The sequence below is a fragment of the Serinus canaria genome, chromosome 2, assembly GCF_022539315.1.
Source record: "Serinus canaria isolate serCan28SL12 chromosome 2, serCan2020, whole genome shotgun sequence".
Taxonomy (NCBI): domain Eukaryota; kingdom Metazoa; phylum Chordata; class Aves; order Passeriformes; family Fringillidae; genus Serinus; species Serinus canaria.
This window is the reverse complement of record NC_066315.1, coordinates 51,678,274-51,701,338: the sequence shown is the minus strand read 5'-3', so window position 1 is coordinate 51,701,338 and position 23,065 is coordinate 51,678,274. Positions and strand designations below refer to the sequence as shown.

The following is a 23,065-nucleotide window of genomic DNA, read 5'->3' as shown; positions in this document are numbered from 1 at the left end:
ATGGGTTTCCTCCCTTCCTTAATTATAATAATGTGCTTCACATTTGTTTCCCATTATGTCATATTTAACAACAAAAAGATATTGTGCAAGTACCATACAATACTGCTTATTAAGAGCTGATGTAAAGCACCATCAAAAACATACATCAGGATTAAAATCCACATTTTTAGGTCCGATAACAAGACTGATCACATATTTTTTTTGTTGTATGGTTGGACAGCCTATCCTAAGAACACCCAGTTCATCATATGTACACGGTGCATGTATGCTGGTGAACACATTGCTCCAGGTCTTTGTATCACATGCAAAAAGCTCATTTTATCTCTTTCTAAGCATTTCATTTCATAACTAGTAACACCACTCTATTTCCCCTGTTTTGCTAGATAGATTTTCTTTCCTCATCTGCCTATTGAAGTTGCATATATGAAGAAAAGACACTGCTGAAACAATACCAGTCACTGAGAGACGGTATTTTCTGCAGTCATCTGGGATCCTGAATCAAAGGTGAACTTACTTGGAGATAGTATTTTAAAGTTCAGGAAGACAAATACCATAGAGGTCTACCAGCTTATTAGAAATCAAAGAGTGGCTTCATGATATATGCAACACCAAAAAGAAATTATATGTGATTTAAAGATCCGATGGAAACAAAATTAATAGAAACCTTTAAAAGGGACACTTAATTACTGTGTTCTATAGCTACCAGCTTACTGTTCCTTAAGAGTAATTTGGAACAACATCAGTAACAATCAGCTTGACTTCTAGCACAAAATATGGATGATCCTTTCTCAGAGCTAGCAGATTTATTCCTGAAGTCAACAAGCAATTCTAGCAGAAATGGAAGAAGCAATAAAAAAGAAAAATCAAAGTACTAGGCCTTAAAAGTGTAAAATGTGTCATAAAATGAAGCATGAGTCATGAAAGAATGAAGCATAATGCAGCATAGCTTCCAAATAAAACAGATAAAAGAATATTGCAATGTACTTCATTGAATATTAAAGAGACTTGATGATAAAGATGTAGTCAGCCATAAAGATGGTGCTGCTGTTGAACCCATCTAGGGTCTATCCAGTTTAGTACTCTGTTGCAGCCATACCTAACCAGGTACATTGCAGGAAACTGGGGAAAAAGGTAACTCTAGAGAGGCAGATAACCTTCCTTCCTCAGTGGTTGCAGCTATTAACCATGATTTTAGTCCAAAATACAATTTATGTTTCTCTTCACTACTCTCCATTCAATAAGAATCTCATAATCTGTAAAGTCTTGTTATCCATAGCCACCTAATATTAAGCTTTGGGGCTCAAACTACTGCACAATGTAAATAAGATTCGCATGAAAAACTGTTTCCCTTCAGTTATGGGTGCTGAATATATAAAATTATGCTGTTCCCTGCTAGCAACAGAGATGCTTCATATTTCATGGCCCACTAAATCCCTTGTTATAAATGGAAAGCTTTTTTCAGCTACTACTTTTTGGCACTTCAAATTCTACGATCTCATTTCTGTTAAGACAAGACAACTGCAAGAGGACTCTTGGACTCAACTTCATAACCATGGTGTTGAAGGCCATCACTAGGAAATTATTGTAATTCTCAGTGTATGTATCACATTCAATTGATCTGTTAGTAATTAATAAATCCTGCTATGTTATGTTCCTGCACTTCTTTTTAAGAAAGAGTTTATAAATATCTTCCTGAGTCTAAAAAAACAGAACTTTTGCATTTAAAGGATAGCCTGAAAATGAAGTCTTTTCAACAGGAGTGTCTATAATCTATATCTGCATAACCAGTAGGCTATTTCCTGATGTTGTGGTAAATCTGAATAATTTTCAAGATATATATTCTTCTTCAGTTACACCACTGTGAGTGACTCAATATACAGTGGAATTGTATATGTAAGTCGCAGAATCCATGTATATGTTAAGCAAAATTTCTGTGATTCTATATGAATTTCTACAATTTAGGGTTGTGCTTAGGTTTTTCCTTCCTACGTGACAGAAAAAATCCCCCTACAATTTTGTAGAAAATGTGAGATTGTCAATTCTCCTCCTCTATTATCCTCAAGGGACACACACAGTAGTTCTTCTGAAATTGAAACTCTATCTAATTCTGATGTAGAATAGCTTCCTTTATTTGTGTTAAAGAGAGGCTGTTGAGAACATATTGTTAAGCAAACTGTTTGAAACCCAAACAGAACACCACCACTGCCAATAAAGGTCTAGTGCTCAGATTTCAAGAGCAACAGCATGGAACTATTTTGCTCATTCAACTATGTTTTATATATTGAAACACCTGCTGTACATCATTAAGGGAGAAATACTGTTTCAAAATCTGATAAAAGATAAGCCATGGATAAAAAAATGTTAATTTTTAGCTCTGTTAAAAAAAAAAAATTAACAGCTCTGATGTCAGCTGTACAAACTTGAATTTTTTTTTTACCAACCTGTACGTATTATTTCCCCAACTAAACACAATTTGTCATAATACTTACACAAATAAATACCATAACCATTACTTAAAGTGAAGGGCTGATGTTTAGGTTACTAAGTACCCATTAATAACATGCTCAGCACTCCCAAATAACAAGAGAAGACCCTCAGCAAAAAATTCCAAGAAGTAGAAGACTAACATTCTCTCCTGAAAATGAAAGCTCTGCCAGCAGGAATTTAGAAGGTCTGGTCAATCCTTCTTCTCTTAGCATATTCTAAAATGTTTTTCTGTGTTTTTTCATTGTTTTTAATAAATATCCTACTTTGTATATTTTTCAGGTAAGAAAAATAAATTATTGACTTTCTTTATATGTATACATACATAAATAAAATCACTGTGATAGAAACACATACAATGCTAAACAATGGTCCATCTTTCAAACCTGAGCTAGTAGGAAAAAAAAAAGAATCCAAGACTGTAGAGCATCTGAACTCTGAAACATGACACTTTCTAAAGGATCTTTACCTCAGAGATACTGAGTGACTGCAGGAGAGCTCAACACTGCTCACACTACAGCTTCATTTCTTTTCAGAGGAGTCCTATTTCCTATAAAATGTTCTATCTGCCATATATATATATATATATATATATATATATATATATAAAATCACAGAAATGCCCTCTAAATTACCTGTGATTTATTTATAGAAATGTTTTAAACCTGCAGCTTAGCTTTCTGCAATTACTACCAGTAATTGCAGAAGTTCAAAAGGATATGCTTTTTACTGTACTATTTTGTGGTATGAAGCTTAAATTCAGGCTCTTTCTGAAAGCACCTCTGAGAAAGGAAGGATATGTACCCCAATGAAGAGCAAACCCATTGCTAGGACATTTACTGCAAAGCCTGAACTGAGGCTTACTTCCTGAAGAGGTCAAAGTCTCCATGATGTCTTATTTGCATTTTAAGCAGTACTCTAACTCTCCTCCACACTAAATTACACAGCACTCACGCAAATACTAAAGTTGCAGTATCAAAATGAGGCATCAAATTCCAGAACATTTAACATTAGATACATTTCATGCTTTAAAATATTTTAAGAATAGAAAATGTGGCATAAGCTGAACTAATTGAAATTGGAAGAAATCCAACTAAATATATTTTTCTTCAATTAGTAAATCTAGCAGGCATCATTAAATGGAAACATCTAAATTTAAACTATACACTCAGCAAATTCATTTTAAAAATTTACAGCACAGTATAAGAAAAAACCTCTAAAAGACAAACATTAAATGTAAAATAAAAAAAGTTTTACACCTTATTTTTTTACATAAACTACAAGCATAGCTTTGCTTCTTGAAAAGCAGGATCTATATTCCCTTTTGATTTCTAACAAATTCTAATTTAAAGAAAAAAGTAAGAAATGCATCTTTACACGTAAAACAGGAAAAGGATGTCTGCTGGACTTATGCAAGTTATACGAAATGGCTTTAATGTGTTCATATTTTTAAATAGCACTTGGGTGTGTTTCTAAGTTTCTCATCCTCATAATTGTTAAAATAAAATTTGGTGGTTTTTTAGCAATATTTTGTCTTTCAATGAAACAAAGACTTTAAAAGTTTGAATGAATCCACTTTGTGTGTATTCCATTTTCTATGTTTCCTAGGAAACCTTCAATCCTCGCTACATCCTGTGTGGAAGGGAAACCATGTTTCTGTAATGGATAAAAACATCCAATTCAAACAAAGTTTAGAAGAACTTCTGAAGCAAAATACTGCTCTTTTCTATAGGAAACTTAAGTCAATCATTTTAGAGAAGTTATTTGGACAGCTATCAAACACAGATGGAACGGCAACCTGCAGGTTTAGTAAGAGTTTTCTACATGTGGTCAATCACAAAAAGCTCCTCTGTTCTTGCTAAAGTCCACAAGAGCATTCCTGTGTTTTCTAGCACAACTCAAATCTGCATCATAGTTTTTGTTTCATTTTGTCTAACAGTCTCTTCACTCCCAAATACCTACAATATTTTTTCTCTTCACTACCAAATGCCTCTTTAATTGCAGTTAAATGAGTTGGTACAGTTTCTTCCAGTAGCATCTATGGAAGACACTACACAAAACAAAAGCCTTAGAAAATGTTGTTTGGAAAATTCAAAGAACGGATCATTTTCCTTTAGTGTACAGTGAAGACAGAATTAGTGCTTTCACAGTGAATACTACAGTATTAACTCAATAGCATGTAAATATCTCTGTTATTGTCTACTCTTCTGTTACTGGTGAATCACTGGGAAAACAACAGACAAAATATTAAAATAGTCGAGATCAACATGATTGTACCGGAGATACTGAGACATATTTCAAATACTTTAAAAGATGTCACATACAGTAGATTATAAGTGGCAGCTACATAAAAAATACTATCCAGACATTTGCAGTTACAAAAATTCACCATGAAAATTCTTTTATATTTCTATATAAATAGACATATTTATATAGATACATATCTTTATTTATAGATAAATAAATAAGTATTGCATACTATAAATATTGTTACCAGTTTTATAGAAGTATTAATAAATCTTCACCTTTATAAACTAAATTTGTGCCAGAGGTTAATGGACTTTCTCATTCCTCTATCAAGATTTGCATGCTGCTTTAAAACCATGTATGATTTTAAAGGAATGGTACACCAGACAGAGGGAAACACGACTATCTTGTAAAATGTATTTCTTATGGCTACCGAGAAGTTACTCCAGCATGTAAAAGAGCTAATTCTTTTGTAGTCAGATAACGTTAAGCTATGCACATCAGAAATACACCACTTTTCTCCAACCCTCCTCCGTTTTACTCAAGTACAAAAAAGAACCATAACTTTTATAGTTATGACAAAAGAAGAGCAAACTAACTGAAAATCAGCTAGGTAAACACACATCAATAAAAGCACATTGAGAAGGATGAAAAGTTGCATTGATTTTGTTGCTGTTATTTTTTTAACCCAAGGGGATTAAGGAACTAACAAGGGTCAGGTCAAAAAGTCCATTTAAAATCACATTTTTTACTTGAGGCTACTGAAATCAATAAGTCATCAGAAAAGAGATGGCAAGTTCCTTTTCAGAAAGGATCTTGAAGTTCACACAGATATGAAAATCTTAGAAGGTTATTAAAAGGTAAGAAAAAAAACCACAAAAAATACACATTAGCTTACCCAGTCCAAAAATCAGATGCTTGAGACATTTTAGATCTCTCTCATTTGTGTACACAGAAATCAACATAAAATAGCAATTTAAAACAAAGCTTTTTAAAGCAAAATGTGGTAATTTGGTAGCCAATGTCTACACAGCTCAACCCTCTATGTACTGATGGTAGGGTAGGTGACTGGGGAAAGTAAGCCTTACCAGCTGTGCCACACTGAAGTCAATTGCCTTTCAAACTTCAAATACCTGTCTTGCTGAAGCTGTAAACAACCAGATGCTCATGCCTGGAATGTTATCAAGTGACTTCAGTCAGCAAGGCTCTTGGCTTAGAAAAGGAAATGGTGGGGATAGGGAAGGAGATTTACAAAGACTGGGTGTGTCTCAACAAGTGTGAATTTAACAATGCTTCTCATCAGGCAAATTAAACATCTTACAATACTCTTTCCCCTTTAGGTGCCCTCCTCATCTGTTACTAGGTGGAAACCATCTAGCAACAACTTTATTAACTGAGGATCAAGTTCCTCTGTGTTTCCTTCCTGCTCATTCCTTTTCCCATCACACTTATATACACAGCATGCAGCTGTAGTGTACAGTCAAGAATAAAGGGTTTAAAATATAAGTGCTAGGAATAGAAGTTCCACTCTGAATCATTTCCAGCCCTAACACTTCTGAGTCTACAATAATTTAGTTAGAGCTGAAGGAGCACTAATCACACTGAATTTATGTGTTCTTCTTTATGGGAAGCTACTTCAATTTAAAGGCTGAGGGCACGTCTGCTACTCACCTTCTACCTACACCTATACACCTCCACACACTCTGTTCGATTTACAGGTTAATTTCCCAAAGTTATTAGCTGCCCTTAAATGTGTCTACATTACTGTGGTGCTTGGTGGGATTAATGTTTGAATAAGTGTCTACTTATTTAGCTGCCCTTAAAATGTGTCTACATTACTGAGGTGCTTGGTGGGATTAATGTTTGAATTCTGGAGTAATTTGAAGAAGAAGATCATCAGATTGAGCACCCTTTCTCAAAGCAGTTTCTTTTAAAATTGGTATTATATTAGCTTTTGCACAGATGTAAAATTTCATGTGCATTTCATTTCATACTGTAGTATTCACTTTGAAAGCACTAACATATGTGCGTCTTGACATATGTGTGCTTATATATATGCATACAAAATAATCTGCATTGTATCTGTACTATTGTGTTCTAGTGGAAGCAAAAGTAAAAGTAAAAGGGAGGTAGAGTGGGAAGAGAGCAACAATTAAAGCTTGGTTCTCTTGTTTGTGAGTTAGATGTACACCTAACTCACAAACCAGAGGTTTTCACTGGAAACTTAAAAAACAGAGTGCTCTGTAGTCTGTCAGTTCTCACATGAGCTGGGAGTCTCAGGGGCCTCAGTGGTAGCCATTGAACCTGACCTCCACCCAGGTAGGGTCATTTTAAATTGACTCTTGGCACATACACAAGAAAGGAAGGCAGAGGTAATTTGCTTTTGTCAGAGTTCTGCTTTCTTGTCATTTGGGGGAAATGTAACCTAAATAAAGAGGCAGATACAGAAGGCACCAAAACTTTTTTTTTTAACTGAAAAGTAGATGTGCATATGCCAGCAGTGGGAGGAGAAAGAGGAAATAAGATGAAGAGAGGAAAGGGGGCCTGTAGAAAGTGGAGGAAGATAATGGGAACAGGAAAAAAACAGCATAGAAGGAAGAGGACTAGAGATGGGAAAGGGGCAACACCACCAGTAGCAAAACAAGTTCAAAATGCCCAATAGGCCTATATCCTTCCCTGGGAATATCCTATGAAGCAGGGAAGTCCTTGCAGCATTTTACTCATTTCCCCATAGACTAAAAGCACTCCATGTCTCAAGATGGAACTGTTTTCTGTAATCCCTCCTATTGCTTCAGTGTGAGAGCAGGCTCTCTCAGAAGCAGCATACCATTCCCACAGGGATTTACCTTCCCCTCACTTTTATTGACATCTGACATTTTCTGCAGATTTGGGAACTTATCCTTCCTTATTTGCTCTCCCTCTCCACCTTTCCTTTGTGCCCTACAGATAGAATTGAGATGTACAGAGAGCATGCTGGATTGAGGAGTTAAGGATAGGTATGCTTCACTCTTCATTTCTGTCAGAGAAGAAAGAGAATGAGGAAATTCTTTCTGAAATGAATGGAGCAATTCACACCTTTCACAGCAGTTGTTTCAACTTGCATACATGTCTGAAGTCATGTTCATCCCCATCTTGTATTCTCACTCAGTTCAGTATATTTGACTTTGATGAATATATTATTTCACACCCTTTTGAAAAGTCTTCTGTTTAAAGGTCAATTTCTTCTAAGTGCTGCATAATCCCCATAGTTACCTGACTGCCTTGAAATCTGGCATGGTTACCACAGGTGGTGAGTAGAATTATTGATCTAAATTAGAGGTCACATGAGTCAAGAATTCCCAAGATAGACCCTTTTTCTAAAAAACCCCCAGCATTCCTTAACGTTAACCAATTGTCCCAGTGTTTCCTTTGTGCACACATCTAGAAATTAAATTGTGACCAAAGAGTTTCAGTTGCTCAGTTTTTAGGAAATAAAACCACCAAGTGTCTCCTTGTTATTCAGAGTTCAGATGCTTTCAAAAATTTCATCTCTATACATGAAGTGAATTAAATGCTCAAGACTTCAGGGAGTTATTGACCCTGTGAGTAAGTCTGAACAACTCCTTCTATTCCTATACAAAGCCTGGTGAGCCCTTTTTCTTAAGGGTTACTTTTTCTTGTTTTTTCTTAAGAAACCTTCTTTTTGCACCTATTGAATGCTCAGAAGTTAGAAATTAATTGCAGGTAGTTCATTTTGAAAATTAAGAAAAAATTGAAAAGAAAAGGTCAAACACAGCTCCAGAAACAGTTCAAAAAGGATAAGGGCAAGGAAACAGGGTAGATAGGTCAGTGAAACCCGCTCTAGGCTGTAGTGGAGCCTTGGTTTATTAGGATTAGAACAACATCAAAGGCTTGAAAAAAATATATACTTATATCTACTGTGCAACAGCAGTGCTATATGTAAGCAACCGCAGAGTTCTAAGCATTTGCCATACATGCTGCTTAAATGACTAAGTGGAACAGAAAAGGTGTATAAACTGAAAATGGCAGCAGGAGAGTTTGGGGAGAAAAGGAGTGGCCCATCTTAACAAAACTACTGTACTTCACACAACTGTACTTCATTTGCTAGACTGGGAAAATCGATGTCCACGAATATGTCTTCTAAGCTGCTCCAGCTTATATCTCCACAAATTCATTCTAAAGTGGGCAGCAGTGCACATACAGTGAGTGAATAGAAGGGCGTGCAGGTGTTTTTGTCCAAGTAATGCACCTTAGGGTCATATCTTCCATGTGCTGGAAGCTGTAATACTATCAAGCAATCAGCGAGTAAATTAAGGTATTTTTCAGTGAAATTCTATCATTACTATTTTGTCATTTCCCTTCATTTCTCAAGGGCTGACATTTTTCAGCACTGAGAAACTATTCCTTTAATTCTCCAAGTAACTTCAAAAATAAACCACGTACAATTTTACAAAAAAACTGTGCATTAGTGAATTAAAGCAAAGTTACCATGGAATGTGTGTGGAAACACATTCAACTTCCATTAAAATACCGAAGGCGTTTGTTATATCTGTGTTTTATTGCCAGATGAACTCACAATAATATGACATCTCAGAATACTTTAGAAATGTCTACTCCAAAAGTGTTCATACATTTACATACTTGCATAATAATATGTGGAAATTCAGCCTAAATTATAATAATAGAACACAAACTCTGGGAAAAAAAATACATAAAGCAGTAATTAGAAGAGCAATAATGTAATTTTATTAATTAATAGCTATAGAGATAAAAACAAATTGTAATTCTGGCACTTCAAAGAACAACTGTTCCTTGAACTTTATCTTCTTGTTCAGACGTTGCCCATAGGAAAAAACAAAACAACATCCAAAATAACCCAGAAGCAAAGAGCTATCAAGTAACTGATGGATGGATGGCAAAATAGCCTCTCACAAGGTACCAGAGTACCCCAGACAAATTCCATACTAAATGAAGTCCAAGTAATAAGCCAACATAAATTACCTTTGAAACTAAAACCATGCATCAATAATGTAAGAGCTCAAAACTAGGTCAAAAGAAAAATGATGGCCTTTCAGGGGCTCAAAACTTATAGCAAGAGTGGCCTCGTTTGGGCTATTACAATCCATTTGTTATAAGAAGGTAAAAGAAGAGTTCCAAAAGTTAATTAAGGGCAGTTGCACCATAATTATTCAAAAGTGCAGTCACCTGGTACTTTGTTTTTTCACAAAGGGGCAGGACATCTAAAAATAGACGGGTAACACAGAGACAAAAGTACAAGTGGAACCAGAAGAGATAAAATAACTCTCTACACTCTTTAATGACTCATGATAGTGGTTCTCAATATCCAAAAAATGTGGGATTGAGAGTGGAGGGTGTGGACGTGCTACAGAAACTCTTTTCCTTGGATGGAATGAAAAGGGGAGACATCTGACTTAATGCTTTGAAACTCCCCCAGTAATAACTCAGTGATAACTGTTATGCATTTGTTGACAAAGACTAATACTGGCCAAGTGTCAACATGATAGTATGACTTTTCTTGAATAATTAACCACCTCCTGTGCTCATCCCCAGAAGTATGATGTGCTGCCAAAGCCACCTTTGGGAAGGTTTACACAGATTAGATTTTTCTTTCATTACATAAATTTATCATCCTCTCCATTAAACAGAAGAGCACTCCACAGACATAAGGCCTTCTCAAACAGAATGAGGAGTATAACTAAGCTATTTTAATCTCTCAGATAGAAGATTTTTTGAGTTCTCTCTTAAAAAAAAAAAAAAAAAACTATTTAATAGGATGATTCCCAAACAGAATACCAAACACATATCCTTTTGATTTCAAAAGAAATGGCCTAGGGAGAGTTTGTGGCACAGAGTACTACAATCCAGAATCAGCAGTAAGGGAGAAAAACTAGTGGAACTCCCCTGGATACAGAAACACTCATTGAAAGCTTTAAAATCCCACAGCAAAAGCAAATGGTGCTCCAAGCATTTTTTTTGCAGGTGCTACATTCATCCAGGAAAGCAGAAAGCACTGGTTTCACTAAAATTCAAGTTAATGTTAAAGAGAAGTTAAAATGGTTTCTGAAAACTTAAATCTGTGGTCTGGCTTCTTTAGTTCACACCATAGTCTGTGTGCAAAAGGCAGACTATTTAACATCAGTAAGCTTTTGCAATACCTATTATAAAAACTAGAGTATCTCAAAAGAGTAAAACAAAATTTTCACTGGATGAGGGCTTGTTATGCATTACCATTTGTATTAACAGATTAAATATAGATTCTTCCCTTTTAATTAACTTACCGTGTTGATAATATGTCAATAAGTTCTTTTCTGTTCTGGACTCTGAGTGTATTAGTTTTGTATCTGGAATCTTTACTAACTTCAGGCAAATTCAGGATCTAAGTAATAAAAAAGGTAAGTAAGAAATGTGCTTGAAAGGATATATAGATAGATATAGATATATATATATAGATATAGATATATATAGATAGATAGATAGATAGATAGATAGATAGATAGATAGATAGATAGATAGATATACACACACATATATACATATACACATGTGTATATATGCATGTATATATAACAAAATAATTTTTTTTAAAATCACTGATTTTGAATAATCACTCTTTATCAATCGCTTAATAAAAAAAAAATCAAAAATTAATTTTTACTTCTTTTTGTAAAAAGCCTCCTGGTTGATGTAACATAACAAGAAAAGGTAAAAGAGAGAAATCAGACTAAAGATTCAAATGTTAGCTTACAGCTTTTGGGAGTAGCCAGGAGAAATTCTTACCACAGAACTATAGAAAAGTAAGTTATTAACATGGGGATGGATAGATCTGTGGGATTATCCTGCACTAATTTATATGTCACAGAATAGGAAATGTGTCTGTACTTCATACACTAGTTGAAGAAAAGATATGTCTAAGATTATTTATTTCCACTTCAGTAGTCTCTGTCAGAAAGGAAAAAAGAAAAAGAACATTAAAAAAAAAAAGTTACAAAACTTTTCTGCTGATTTTTATATGCAAGGTATCATAAAACATCAATCTAGCATCTTTTATCAATACATAATTCACAGCATATTTTCTTTTCCTTCTCATTTATAATCCAGTTTATGGAAATCACAACATATCATAAATTAGCATTAGAAAATAGCTAAATTTTTCTATCTGGAGGTTTATCAATACTGTTGGTACCCCTTAAATTTTTTTCCTTAATACTGCTGGTTTGGAGTTACAAATCGCTGCTTTAGAAAAAAAAAACTGTAAGGTTGTTCAAATTAAATGATAGTGAATACTTATGTGAGCTTAAAAAACCAAGAAATTAATCAGAAAGCTATGGCTCCATTTGATGCGTTATATGAAAAATGATCATATGGAATTGCTCACTCTGCTGTTTTAATTAATGTTACTGATTTCAGCTTTAACTAATGTCCATCTGGTGTAAAGCTGCACGTCTATATTTGTTCTTCTCAATTTTTTTTGTGACTAACAAATGCACACTTGAGAAGTTATTCATTAATGCACCATTCATCTTTCTGCATCATGCTGCCAATGTTATTTTCTTTATTTCACTGTGAACACTTAGAATGAAAATGGTGCTTTCTATTTGAGGCCTTGTTCAAGCTCTACATGCACACTCAGAGCTTACACTCTCTGTGTTTTGTGTCCTGCAACACTAGCAAATCTGTTTAAAATCTCCCTTGCTGTACACGAAACTTCAGTCTTCTGAAGAGCCTTGCTCAGTATTCCTAATCAGACCAAATCAGCCACAGGTCAGGATGTGCTGCTGTAACACTTGACCACAATGAAATGCATTTCAGCCAGCAGTGTTACAAAGGTTTTCTTCAATTATCGAAGTCCTCAAACAAGCTACATTACTTGTCACTGATTTTGAAAATATTACAGTGAATTATTCCAGATTTTTCTTTCTGCTTGCCTGAAAAGACACAGTCAAAGCAGAATGTTTGTGATTGTTTACAGCTTGAGCCAGCTGTTACATCTCCAGAGTATGTGCCTTCAGGGCAACAGCTTCCATACAGCCTCTATTTTCAGCACCAACTCAGCTCAGAAAGATTCTCTAATAGCAATTCCAGTGTTTGAAATAGTTCTGTCTGTATTTACTAAAGTTCACTAGGGTGTTGCAGGCCTTCCTGTAATAAAGTTCTTTTCCCTTATTGGCTTTCCTTCTTCACACTGATTTAAGTTCCAAATCACCTTTGCCTTAGCACAGAGTGTATGTCTAATGGGTATTCATTCCAGCATTCCAGTGACTTCTTCATCATTTTATTTTTTGGGCAATGTAACAGCCCACATCCATACCTATAATATCCTGATAAGGGTAAAAAGCATTCTTTATAGAAACAAATATGATAACTGGTGTATAGAAAAATCTAACAATTACTCAAAACTCAAACTACTTTTTCTGCTCTTTTAATCCCTTTGAAATGTAAGCAATCATCATTTTTCCATGCTCTGTACCTCTTATATTCAATTGCAGGAACACCAGAAAACATTTATCAGGATTAAAAAAATAAAAAACCAGCCTGCAGACCAGGGCTAATATTAATCTCACTTCAGATTCATCCTATGCATTCTGGGGTAACACAAGCTATTAAAATCTTGCTTCATCTTCTGGGGTTCCATTCACTCTTTAACGATTACAAGGAGAATAGGTAGCAACAAGGCACACTGTAAATCTCTCAGCTGCACCCTAAAGTCAGGTGAAGTGCATGGTCTAAAGATTTAGTGCCTGCTTGCTCACATCAAGATGTCAGAACCTACTGAGATGGATCTTCACCTCTGTCTTACTCAAGGATTGCAAGATTACAAGCATTTGATACATAACTCTTCATTTTAGATGATAAAGCACCAAGAAGACATTCACAGCTATGTCCTGGGAACACTCTGGAAATGTTTCCTTTATGAGATAATGAGCCTTTGATAAAATTGAGTTGTGCCAGGTAGACACTTATTCAGCTATTAGTCTTCCTTCCTATGAAGACTATGGTGACTGTAGTAGTCAGACACCTTTATGAAGAAAACCCACAGAGCAAATTTGGAAGAGGTTAAGAGGCAACTCAAAGTGAAAGCAAAACCCCTCCACATAGCGAGGTGGGGATACATACCCCAAACTGTACTAAAAGAAAATCAAAACAGCACTGTCCTCTTACTACATATTCCAGTTTTTAGTGGGGAACTTCCACAGAAATGTGGAACATCTGACATGAAGAAATGGAGGAAAATAACGCTCAGATTCCTAACTGTCATTAAGTTATGTTAAATATTCAAGTTCCTAGAGAAAAAACACAAGAGAAAAAAATAGCTAAGCTGTTATTTTTTGAAATGTTGTCCAATGCTACATGCAAAAAATCTCTTGTCCCAACTTACATGTTACTGGGGTCCCTCATTTGGAATGTTGATACATTTCATTTAGAATAATTTTTTTTAAAGATTGTTCTTCAACATCATGTCTCTGCACCACTCCAAAATCAGCCCAGAGTCCTGTAACATTTCTTTTCTAAATCCTCAAGTTTCTCAGTGAGCATAGATCAGCACATGCTAGGAGCTCTAAAGGACAATGTGCTTAGGTAATGATTTAAGTTGATGTAGATTCAATCAGATGTGCACAGACTTCAATAGGAGCAGAGTACCTACAAGTTTTAGACCTGCTGTGTTCTGAACTCAGAGTCAGAACAGATGCAGGGTTAGAATTTATATTCACCACTTATTTCCATACAGGAAAAAAAAAAGATAATAAAGAAGAATCAGCATCTCAATTTTCGTAGTGAGAATGGAAACTATTACACATTTCTGTACTCTTGCCTAACACACCTTGCACACAGTGACAAACTGATGATCATTTCCAGCTCCCACCACGATGTAGCCATCCTTGGTCTTAAATGCCTGGAAGGAAGAACAAAGACAGGTGATAAGCTGTAACTAAACTATAAATATTAGCACACCTTTGAAGTGAAACTTTGTAAATAATGTTCAAATGACTTCCTTAAACATTTCCATTCAGACCCAATGTCCTGTTTTATAATAGTGGCTCAAAGTCATCCACTCATAAAGATGGATGAGGCCCTTTTTGATTTTTTTTTCCTAGAGCTGAGAAGTCATCTTGGTTAATAGTTTATTTGCTAAAAATGTGTCATGAGCTACCCTTAAACCTAATGTGTCCCACATTCACAGGACTGAGGATTACCAGGAGGTATTTATACAGCTTCACTCTTAGCCTGACTCAGAGCAGCCATCTGCACTGAAATGTTACAGATCCTGACCAAACACACCAAAAAAATAATTGCCAAATAGCAACAAAAAATTAGGAATGCCCATGGGATTGAAAGGGATAGACTGCATCTTTAGAGGTCTTCAGCTGGAGATAAAGCTATCTCCTTAGTCAGTAGTCTCAAGATAGATCTCATGGAGGAAATGGGACTTCTTGTACAACTTTAAAGATGTAATTTTTACTTTTGACTTCATTACAGTGGCCTTAGTGGCACATTTCATGGTGAACACAACATTGAACTGTGTAGGACATAACAGCTTTCATTTCAGTCTAAACAATCTCACTTAGATTTCCACTGGAAAAAAGAAAATCTGTAATTGACAAAATACTCAATTTTTTTCATTGTGTTAGGGCATCTTCTAAAACTGGATAATGCAATTCCTGTTTTCTCCACACCCCTCTCTTATACAAAGGTGCATAACTGCAGTTTCAGTCACACATAGTACCAGGCCAATTTTTGAAAACATTTAGGAAAAGTTCTTTCACCATTAATTTGACTTCAGTGTAAGAGGCCAGCATAGGCTGGTGCATCAATGATGGCAAGAACTTGCAATCCTTTCTTGCAGAGAGCAAAATTCATCTTCCATTCCTAGAAATCTTTCTTTCTTCTTTTTTTTTCTTTTTTCTTTTTTTTTTTTTTTTTTTTTTTTTTTTTTTTTGTGTGTGTGTGTGGTTTTTTTTTTTTATCATGTCCTCATTTAAAGGTGTGAATTTTCACTATAAATTTTGGTAAAATAACACACAAATGTAAGTCCTGGAATGGAAACACTTGAAACACTAAAATTCTTCTCATGCCACTGTGGCTTATTCCTCTTCACAGAGAGCAATATGCTATCTCAACTTGCAATCTTTCATATAGATCCAAATATGTTCACTAAGACTCTTTTACCATCTGGTATAGTCAAAGTTTTAAAATTGCATGTGGACAATCATGTCCTCTGAAATGCAGGTAACTGTGCATCAGAGTTAAGATATCACATGTGTTCTCTTTCTGTGTTTCATTTCATGGTAAACAGTATTGTCCGTCATAAGGTTTAACAATTTGTTTTTCACACATTTAATTCAGTAGTTCAGTCTAAGATAGCAAGCAAAGATAAAATTCAGCAAACAATTAGTCCCAAGCACGCAAGAAAGTACCACTGACTTGGCCCCAGTACAGTAAAAGAAAGTTTAGTAAAATACATCATATAAAGGTACTACATACTCATGCTGAGAAGAGCAGCAAGCAAAGAAAAAAGATTGGAGAAAAGAATTAAAAAAAAAAAAGATTTGTATGTGAACACATAAAAATTTCTTATCTAAATCAGTTCATAAAGACCTCAGTGTAAAAAAATAATGGCAGATGCTGGTAAAAGAATATATAAGACTCTCCCTCCCAGTAAATGGTCTTTAGTGGGAATAATTATGAATTAAAACTGTCTGAATAAACTTACTGCCTTTAGTTCCAGGCAAAATCTGTTTTCTGAACACCCTGCCCAAATCATGATTTTTCTTTGCTGATGTTCATAGCTCTAAAACCAGCCTCATGCAAGTCATACAAATTATGGGTCAAACACTGTATGTATCAGTGTGCATATATAACACAGAATAATTTTTATTGGTGCAACCATCTACTACTTCCTGTAAACACACATCGGAATTCCTTTGTACATTCTTTTAAACTTCCAGCCTGCATGCCTACTACAGCTTACAAAGCATATGTCATATGTACAGATCCTCCTCTTCAGCACTCCAAAAAGCATTTCTATTGGTAGTGTGGGCAAATCTTAGAGAGTTTGTTATTTACCAGCAGCTTCTGTGGAGACACAGGTCTCTGTAAGAAGGCTGCAATCACACAATAGCTGCATACCACTGTGAGCACGCATCTGCACCCACTGGCTGCCCATGCAGCAGCGGAAGTCACTCTGAATTTAAGGGCCTGCTTATTAGCATGTGTGCTTCACTTGCTTTGTGGAATGTGTGGGAAAACTGATTATTCTTAATTGCACTGTATGTCTAAAAGGCTAAAATAACAATCATGTCATCCTTACACAACAAAAATGGTATCATAATAAATGTAGCAGTGTCTTTTTCCATGAAGCTTAACTCAAGTGTCTTCAGCTGCTATTTTAAGCTTCCCATTACAAAACAGCTGATTATTTGCCAGTCATTGCTGCTGATAAAGCAGAAACTTCGAAATGTTACTAGCACAATATTGATGCCAACATTTAAGGGTGACAATGGTTTTATTCATCCATGGTTTTATTCACCCATGAATGTACACACAGTACAGGTTGCCACAGGTTACCATCTGGTCACAGAAAGCTTCACAATCTTATTATATAAAGGAGAGTAAGGGCAAAGTGCAGACAGATTTTAATGAGATTTTGTTTTGATAAACTGCTGTCCATCACATCGAATCATTTCACATTAGTGCAGTAAAAGGCAATACACACACAAGGCAAAAGTCCTTTTCCCATTCCCTTTTCTCCTGAAAAATGAGGCTTTCTGATAAGATTCTTCAGAGTACAATCAACAGTTAACCTGCTACTCCCATGAGCTATCTTGAGCAATAGCACATCATTTGGTGAAGACAAGAAAAAAATACTAAGCAACAAATTATCTGAAATCTTATTCATGGAAAAGGCAGAGAAAGACTTCGAGCATTCAAAGGTGTAGCTTTTTCAGAGTGGTGCAAAAACTTGAGGCTTTCCAAGAAAATAACCTGTAAATTCCCATTGAATGATATCTAGTTCATGACATCAACATATGCACGTTCAAAGGAAGATCTCAAGGTCCAGTGTGTATGCATCACTACCTCACAATGCCAAATGGATGTTCCAGGACCTTATTAAGACTCAGCACTTTTCCAACTTTGATCCTAGAACACAGCACATGCCTGAGATACTTTGTGTATTAAAATACTTTAATTTCCCTAAACATATGGCATATAAACTCTATCCACTTTCAGGAATTTTTTATGTGGTTCACAAGTATTCTCCAAATCCGAATATGTTACATAGACTACACAGTAAAGATGCAGGCCAAACTTAACCTAAGTTATTACCAGAGCAAGCAAAGACTTGCTGAGATAATGAGGCCAAAAGAGCCTTTCTTTCCACTGCTCTAAGTCAATAGCCTTTCAAAATTTGCCAGGTTTGAGGGCATTAATGAAAGACCATTAATCTTTGTATTTATTTCCTTCTTTATGAATTTTTAGTTCTATATGTTCTAAGGCAATCATAAATCATACACAAACATCTTTGCATGTGTTTCAATTTGCATGTTGATTCCACAAAAAAAAAAAAAAAAACAAACAAAAAAAAACCAACCAAACAAACAAAACTTTAAAATATAAGGGACCAGTCAAAAAATCTGGCAATTACAATATAATTATCAGAAGTCCTATTCAGTTTTTGAGTCCAAAACATGGTAATCAAAACAACTAGAACATTTGCGGTTGTGTATGATGATGGTCCCCTTCATCAGGTATTTATACACATTCCTAAGATCTCCTTGAGCCTCCTTTCTGACCATTTAGGCTACACAGTCCCAGATCTCTCCTCATATGAAAGATGCTTCACACCCTTAATTATTTTCTTGGCCCTTCACTGGACCTGATTCAGTATGAACAAGCCTTGTCCCAAAAACCCCAGAATTAGACTCTGTTGTGGACCCACAACTGGATTGAGTGGTTATTCATCCTCAGTGGTGCTGAGCAGACAGAGAAGGATCACCTCTTTTGACAGGTTGACAATTTTCCTACTAATATAGATGAGAATGATCTCTTTGTCACAGGGTCACATTCCTGGCTCATGCTCCATTTTTTGTTCACCAAGATCTCCAGGTCTTTTTGTGCAAAGCTGCTTTCCAGCAGGTCAGTCTCAGTCTGTACTGATGCATGGAATTATTTCCTATCATGAACAAGACTTCATATTTCCCTTTTTTAAATTCCATTAGGTTCTTGATGGCCTGACTCTCCAGTCTGTCAAAGTCCCTCTGAATGGCAGCACAATATATCTTGGTAGATCATGTATCAACCACTCTTCTCCATTTTGCACATTCCACAGATTTTAGAGGCCAAACAAAACTTGGAGAGACCAACAGAATAAAGCATAGGGTTTTTCAAATGGTAAAATTATTCCATATTTAGGAGAAGTTAAAAGGAGATGTTAATTATCTGAAAAAGAGCTTATATTCATTACCATTTACCATATTGGCCTGTTTACTGATAATGGCTGTCAATGGCTGAAATGTTTGAAAGTTTTCAGACCTCCTCTTGGCAGAACATTTGTACTACACCAGATATGGTAAAAATTATGTATTACTCATATTTATGAGTTTCCTTATCTCATATTCCAGTGTGAATAACAATTAGGATCTGTAGAGATACTTAAAATCCCTTTTCATTGGGAATATCTGATGTTAGATACCCTTGGATTTGAAGTATCTTTCAAGACAGTGCTGCCTTTTGAATCATAAATTTGAATAGTAGCATCCCTAAAAGCATCCAACTATGAATCATGAGGGGAACAGCTGAAGGTTATGGGATAGTCAGTATGTATTGGCAACTTCTGGATAGGACTTAAAGGGACTTTAATTTTTGCATGCATTCCAGCTGCTCTGGGTCTTACAGAGCAAGAGGCTGATTGCTTCAACTGGCATCATCAAACAGCTTGCTTAAGATTTTGGAATGATGGTATCCTTGAATAAAGGCTAGATCCAGTATTTCTGTAAGTTAAGTGTTTGTCAGCACAACAGGCCACTCTCTCTGATGGCATTACAGCAGAACACTCCTCTGAGCTCCCTCCCAAGGCTGACACAGGAGCAAGCAGCTTCATGTGGAGGCTGAATGAAACTTTGGGACCAGCTGGGATCAATGCAGAACAAAGACACTTTCTTGTGAAGTCTTACACATAACACCAGGAAAAGCCAAGCCAGTATTTTCAAACAAAGCTTTGAAATATATCATTAATATTTTTTTAAGAAATTGCTTTTCAGGAGTTACTCCTTCCTCTCCCCTCCATTTTCTCATTTACAGAATCATTGAGACATTAGGTGAGCACACACAGGTCTTTGTTTACAAGCTTGAAGTACTTCCCTGGCATTCATGGGCGTGGTCAAACAGAAGAGCTGCTCTCTTGCAAGCTTGGAACCACAGTTTTATTACACAATTTGTCGTCAATTAGACTTTGAAGTTTTCCAGTGCAATATTCAATTCAATGTAAAGGTCATTTAAGGACAAGCATTATCTAGTCTTAATGCAAAATAAAGGCTACTATTAAGAAGGTGATGTATTCAGGATTTGATTGATCTGTACAGGCTCCCTTGTCCTTCCAACCAAATGTATCTACAGTATATGTTGATTTTTCTCTCTCCAAACCAATCTAATGAACGACACTGTAGGACATTCTCAGTTTTGCTTCAGATCCAGAATCATTACATTCCTTACAGATGGAATAAACGTTGCACATAATTTCTCTATCTTTACACATTAGTTTGAATAAAACATCAGCTGTACCACAGAACCATGGAGGAGTCACATTCTTTTTTCTTTCAAGGGAACAGCACAATCCTTTCATAACAACTTAATATTTAATTACTGTAACAAATGGGAACAAGACCAAGAAGTTTGGTCAGTGGTAGTTCTGAGCAATACATATAAACCATAAAGACCACACACTTTGAAACTATTTGCCTACTTTGCAGTCTCTTCCAGTGAAAGCAAACAGTAAAAATAAAAAAATGTAAATTTCATGGACTGGATTAATGAATGCTGAATGTTCTCACCAAGCAAACTGAAGAGGGGCATTCCACACAAAGATTTCACTTTTCCTCTCTGATCTTTTCAACCTACACTACCTGTGTCCCACTTGCCTACCATGTTGCAGGACATGCTACCTTGCAGCTTTGCAGCTGTCAGTCTACCAGACAGATTAGAATTAACAATATCTGCAAAAATTCTCTTGCCAAATAAAAAAAATGTTTGACTGGATGCCATGAGCTCCTAGGAAAGGTGTTTATGGCAAGAGTGGGAATGATTACTTTGGTCCCTGAGATGAGGCAGAACACCAGCACTGATGTCAAGGAAGGCACACCAGAGACTACGAGCCAGGCATACAATTCACTTCTGCAGAACCTACAACTCATCGGACAATTTTCCTGATCAGCCTTCAAGTTCCACATATGCATGAATCCAGAAAAAAAGTGATGTTGTCTAATCAGCTGGTTAATCAGCTTTTCTTGTTGTGATCCACAAGAAAAGCTGATTAACCACTAAAAGTGCTCTGATTGCACCTTCCTGAAAGGGGCAGCAAAGTTTACACAAAATCACAGCATCAAACATATCTGTATTTGGCAATAAAGTGTATTGCTCTCAACACTCCTTCAGGAAACAGAAGAGCTTAGAACTGCTTTCCAGACCATGTCATGTTTTTATCCAGTTCTTGCCTGATATGAGAATTACAAACTGCTGGAAACAGACTGAATCCAAGGCTTATCCAACCCCAGCTCACTGTCCTAAGAAACAGGTTGGAGACAGGAGATCTCTCTCCCTCACTTACTCTTCATCTGGCCATATGATATTTGCACTGTTCATTTCCCAACTGATGCAACACACAGATCAGTAATCTAAAAGTACCAGCTGGGTAAACTATTTATCAAATAGACTTTTACAGTTATTTCTTCATATTCAAGAGTAATAGAATGTTAATGGTGGATTTCATACCCTCATACTTTCAGACTTTTCTCCAGAATATCTCAAAGAACATATGCTACCAAGGAAATGAAACCACTTACTTAATTTTCTAATGCAATATACATTTAGCCTCACCACCCAAAAAGACATTTAAAAACTCCTGGAAGAACAGTGAACAGCTTTAAAGTGGGAAACTTGTCACTTTCCCAAACTTCTAAAATTTTAAATACCTAAACTATACCTCAATTAAAAATAAATTATCTGGTACTGTAAACTGGCATTTAAACTGTTTTTTGCTGTTGAAAAATATCAGGCACAGAATCACATTCTCCATTGCCACATTAGTTTTCCATTAGTTTTTCAACAATGAAATTACACACACACAGACGCACACACAAAATAAATAAACTTTAATCACAGTATCACACTGGAGCCAGCGTAATTAATGTTGTGTCAGCATTTCCATTTGAGCCACTATTTTCAAGAGGTTTATAGCACAGCCATAAAAATTCAGTTAGGTTGAAATTAAGCAAACAAGGTCTTATACAGCAAGCAACATTTAAGTATATATAAAGACAGCAGCCAGTTACTACTTATATGGGAATTAAAATAGACGCTTACTGATTTTAAAGGGCACTGCAGAGCCAGTTTTTAAACAATATTTTTCTCAACATTTATAATGTCTCAAAAGCCTGAATCCAAGTTATGTTTCCTTATTCTTTTTTCTTTCTCACACAATAGTTCACACAATTTCTTCCAATTTTGGGATTGTAGGCATTGTATTTTTGTTTCGCTTTCAAAGTAATGCAATGAAAACACTTCTTTTGAAAAACAACATACATGACCACAGTTTGATCCTGATACAGGCCTCCAGGCATTAGTGATGCAGAAAAGACAAATATTTCTTACATGTTCCGATATTCATAAGCTATAGCTGTCTGGAAGATCTGAGTACTCAAATATGAGGTTTTAAAAATTCTATTTTTAATGTAATTCTAAATGAGGTCTTATTTCTGTTTTTAGTAGAACTCATCAGAGCAGGATTTGTGTCACTATTTCTGTCCCTTTTCCCTCTCTACTCTTTGAAATTAGGTGTTGTAGTGGTACAGTTTCCAAAGGTGAGTTTTATAATACTGACCATCTATTTGACCCATACTGAGTCAGGGACCATACTGAGTCCTGCAATCAGTCTGGGATTTCAAGCTGCAGATGACCCAGTGCAGGTGAACTAGAACTTAGACTGGGCAGGCAGTGCTATGAACTTAAAGGTCTCAATAATTTAGTGTTCTGCTATAAAGAAGGCTCTTCAAAAAACTGAGTGAAATAATTTGTTTCTCAACAACCAATCAACAGAGAAGAG

The 23,065-nt window shown here is 35.7% G+C and overlaps 1 protein-coding gene across 4 annotated transcripts in view; it reads right to left on the bottom strand.

Annotated features, from left to right (window-relative positions):
* SUGCT (succinyl-CoA:glutarate-CoA transferase) overlaps positions 1-23,065 on the bottom strand; it is a 318,976-nt gene that overhangs the window by 181,219 nt on the left and 114,692 nt on the right. For all 4 annotated transcript variants that reach the window (XM_050971781.1, XM_050971783.1, XM_050971784.1 and 1 more), the window contains 2 exons: positions 14,573-14,644; positions 11,031-11,128 (listed from right to left, as the gene is read on the bottom strand). In XM_050971781.1, the coding sequence (XP_050827738.1) occupies positions 11,031-11,128; positions 14,573-14,644 (170 nt within the window). The remainder of the gene's footprint in view (positions 1-11,030; positions 11,129-14,572; positions 14,645-23,065) is intronic.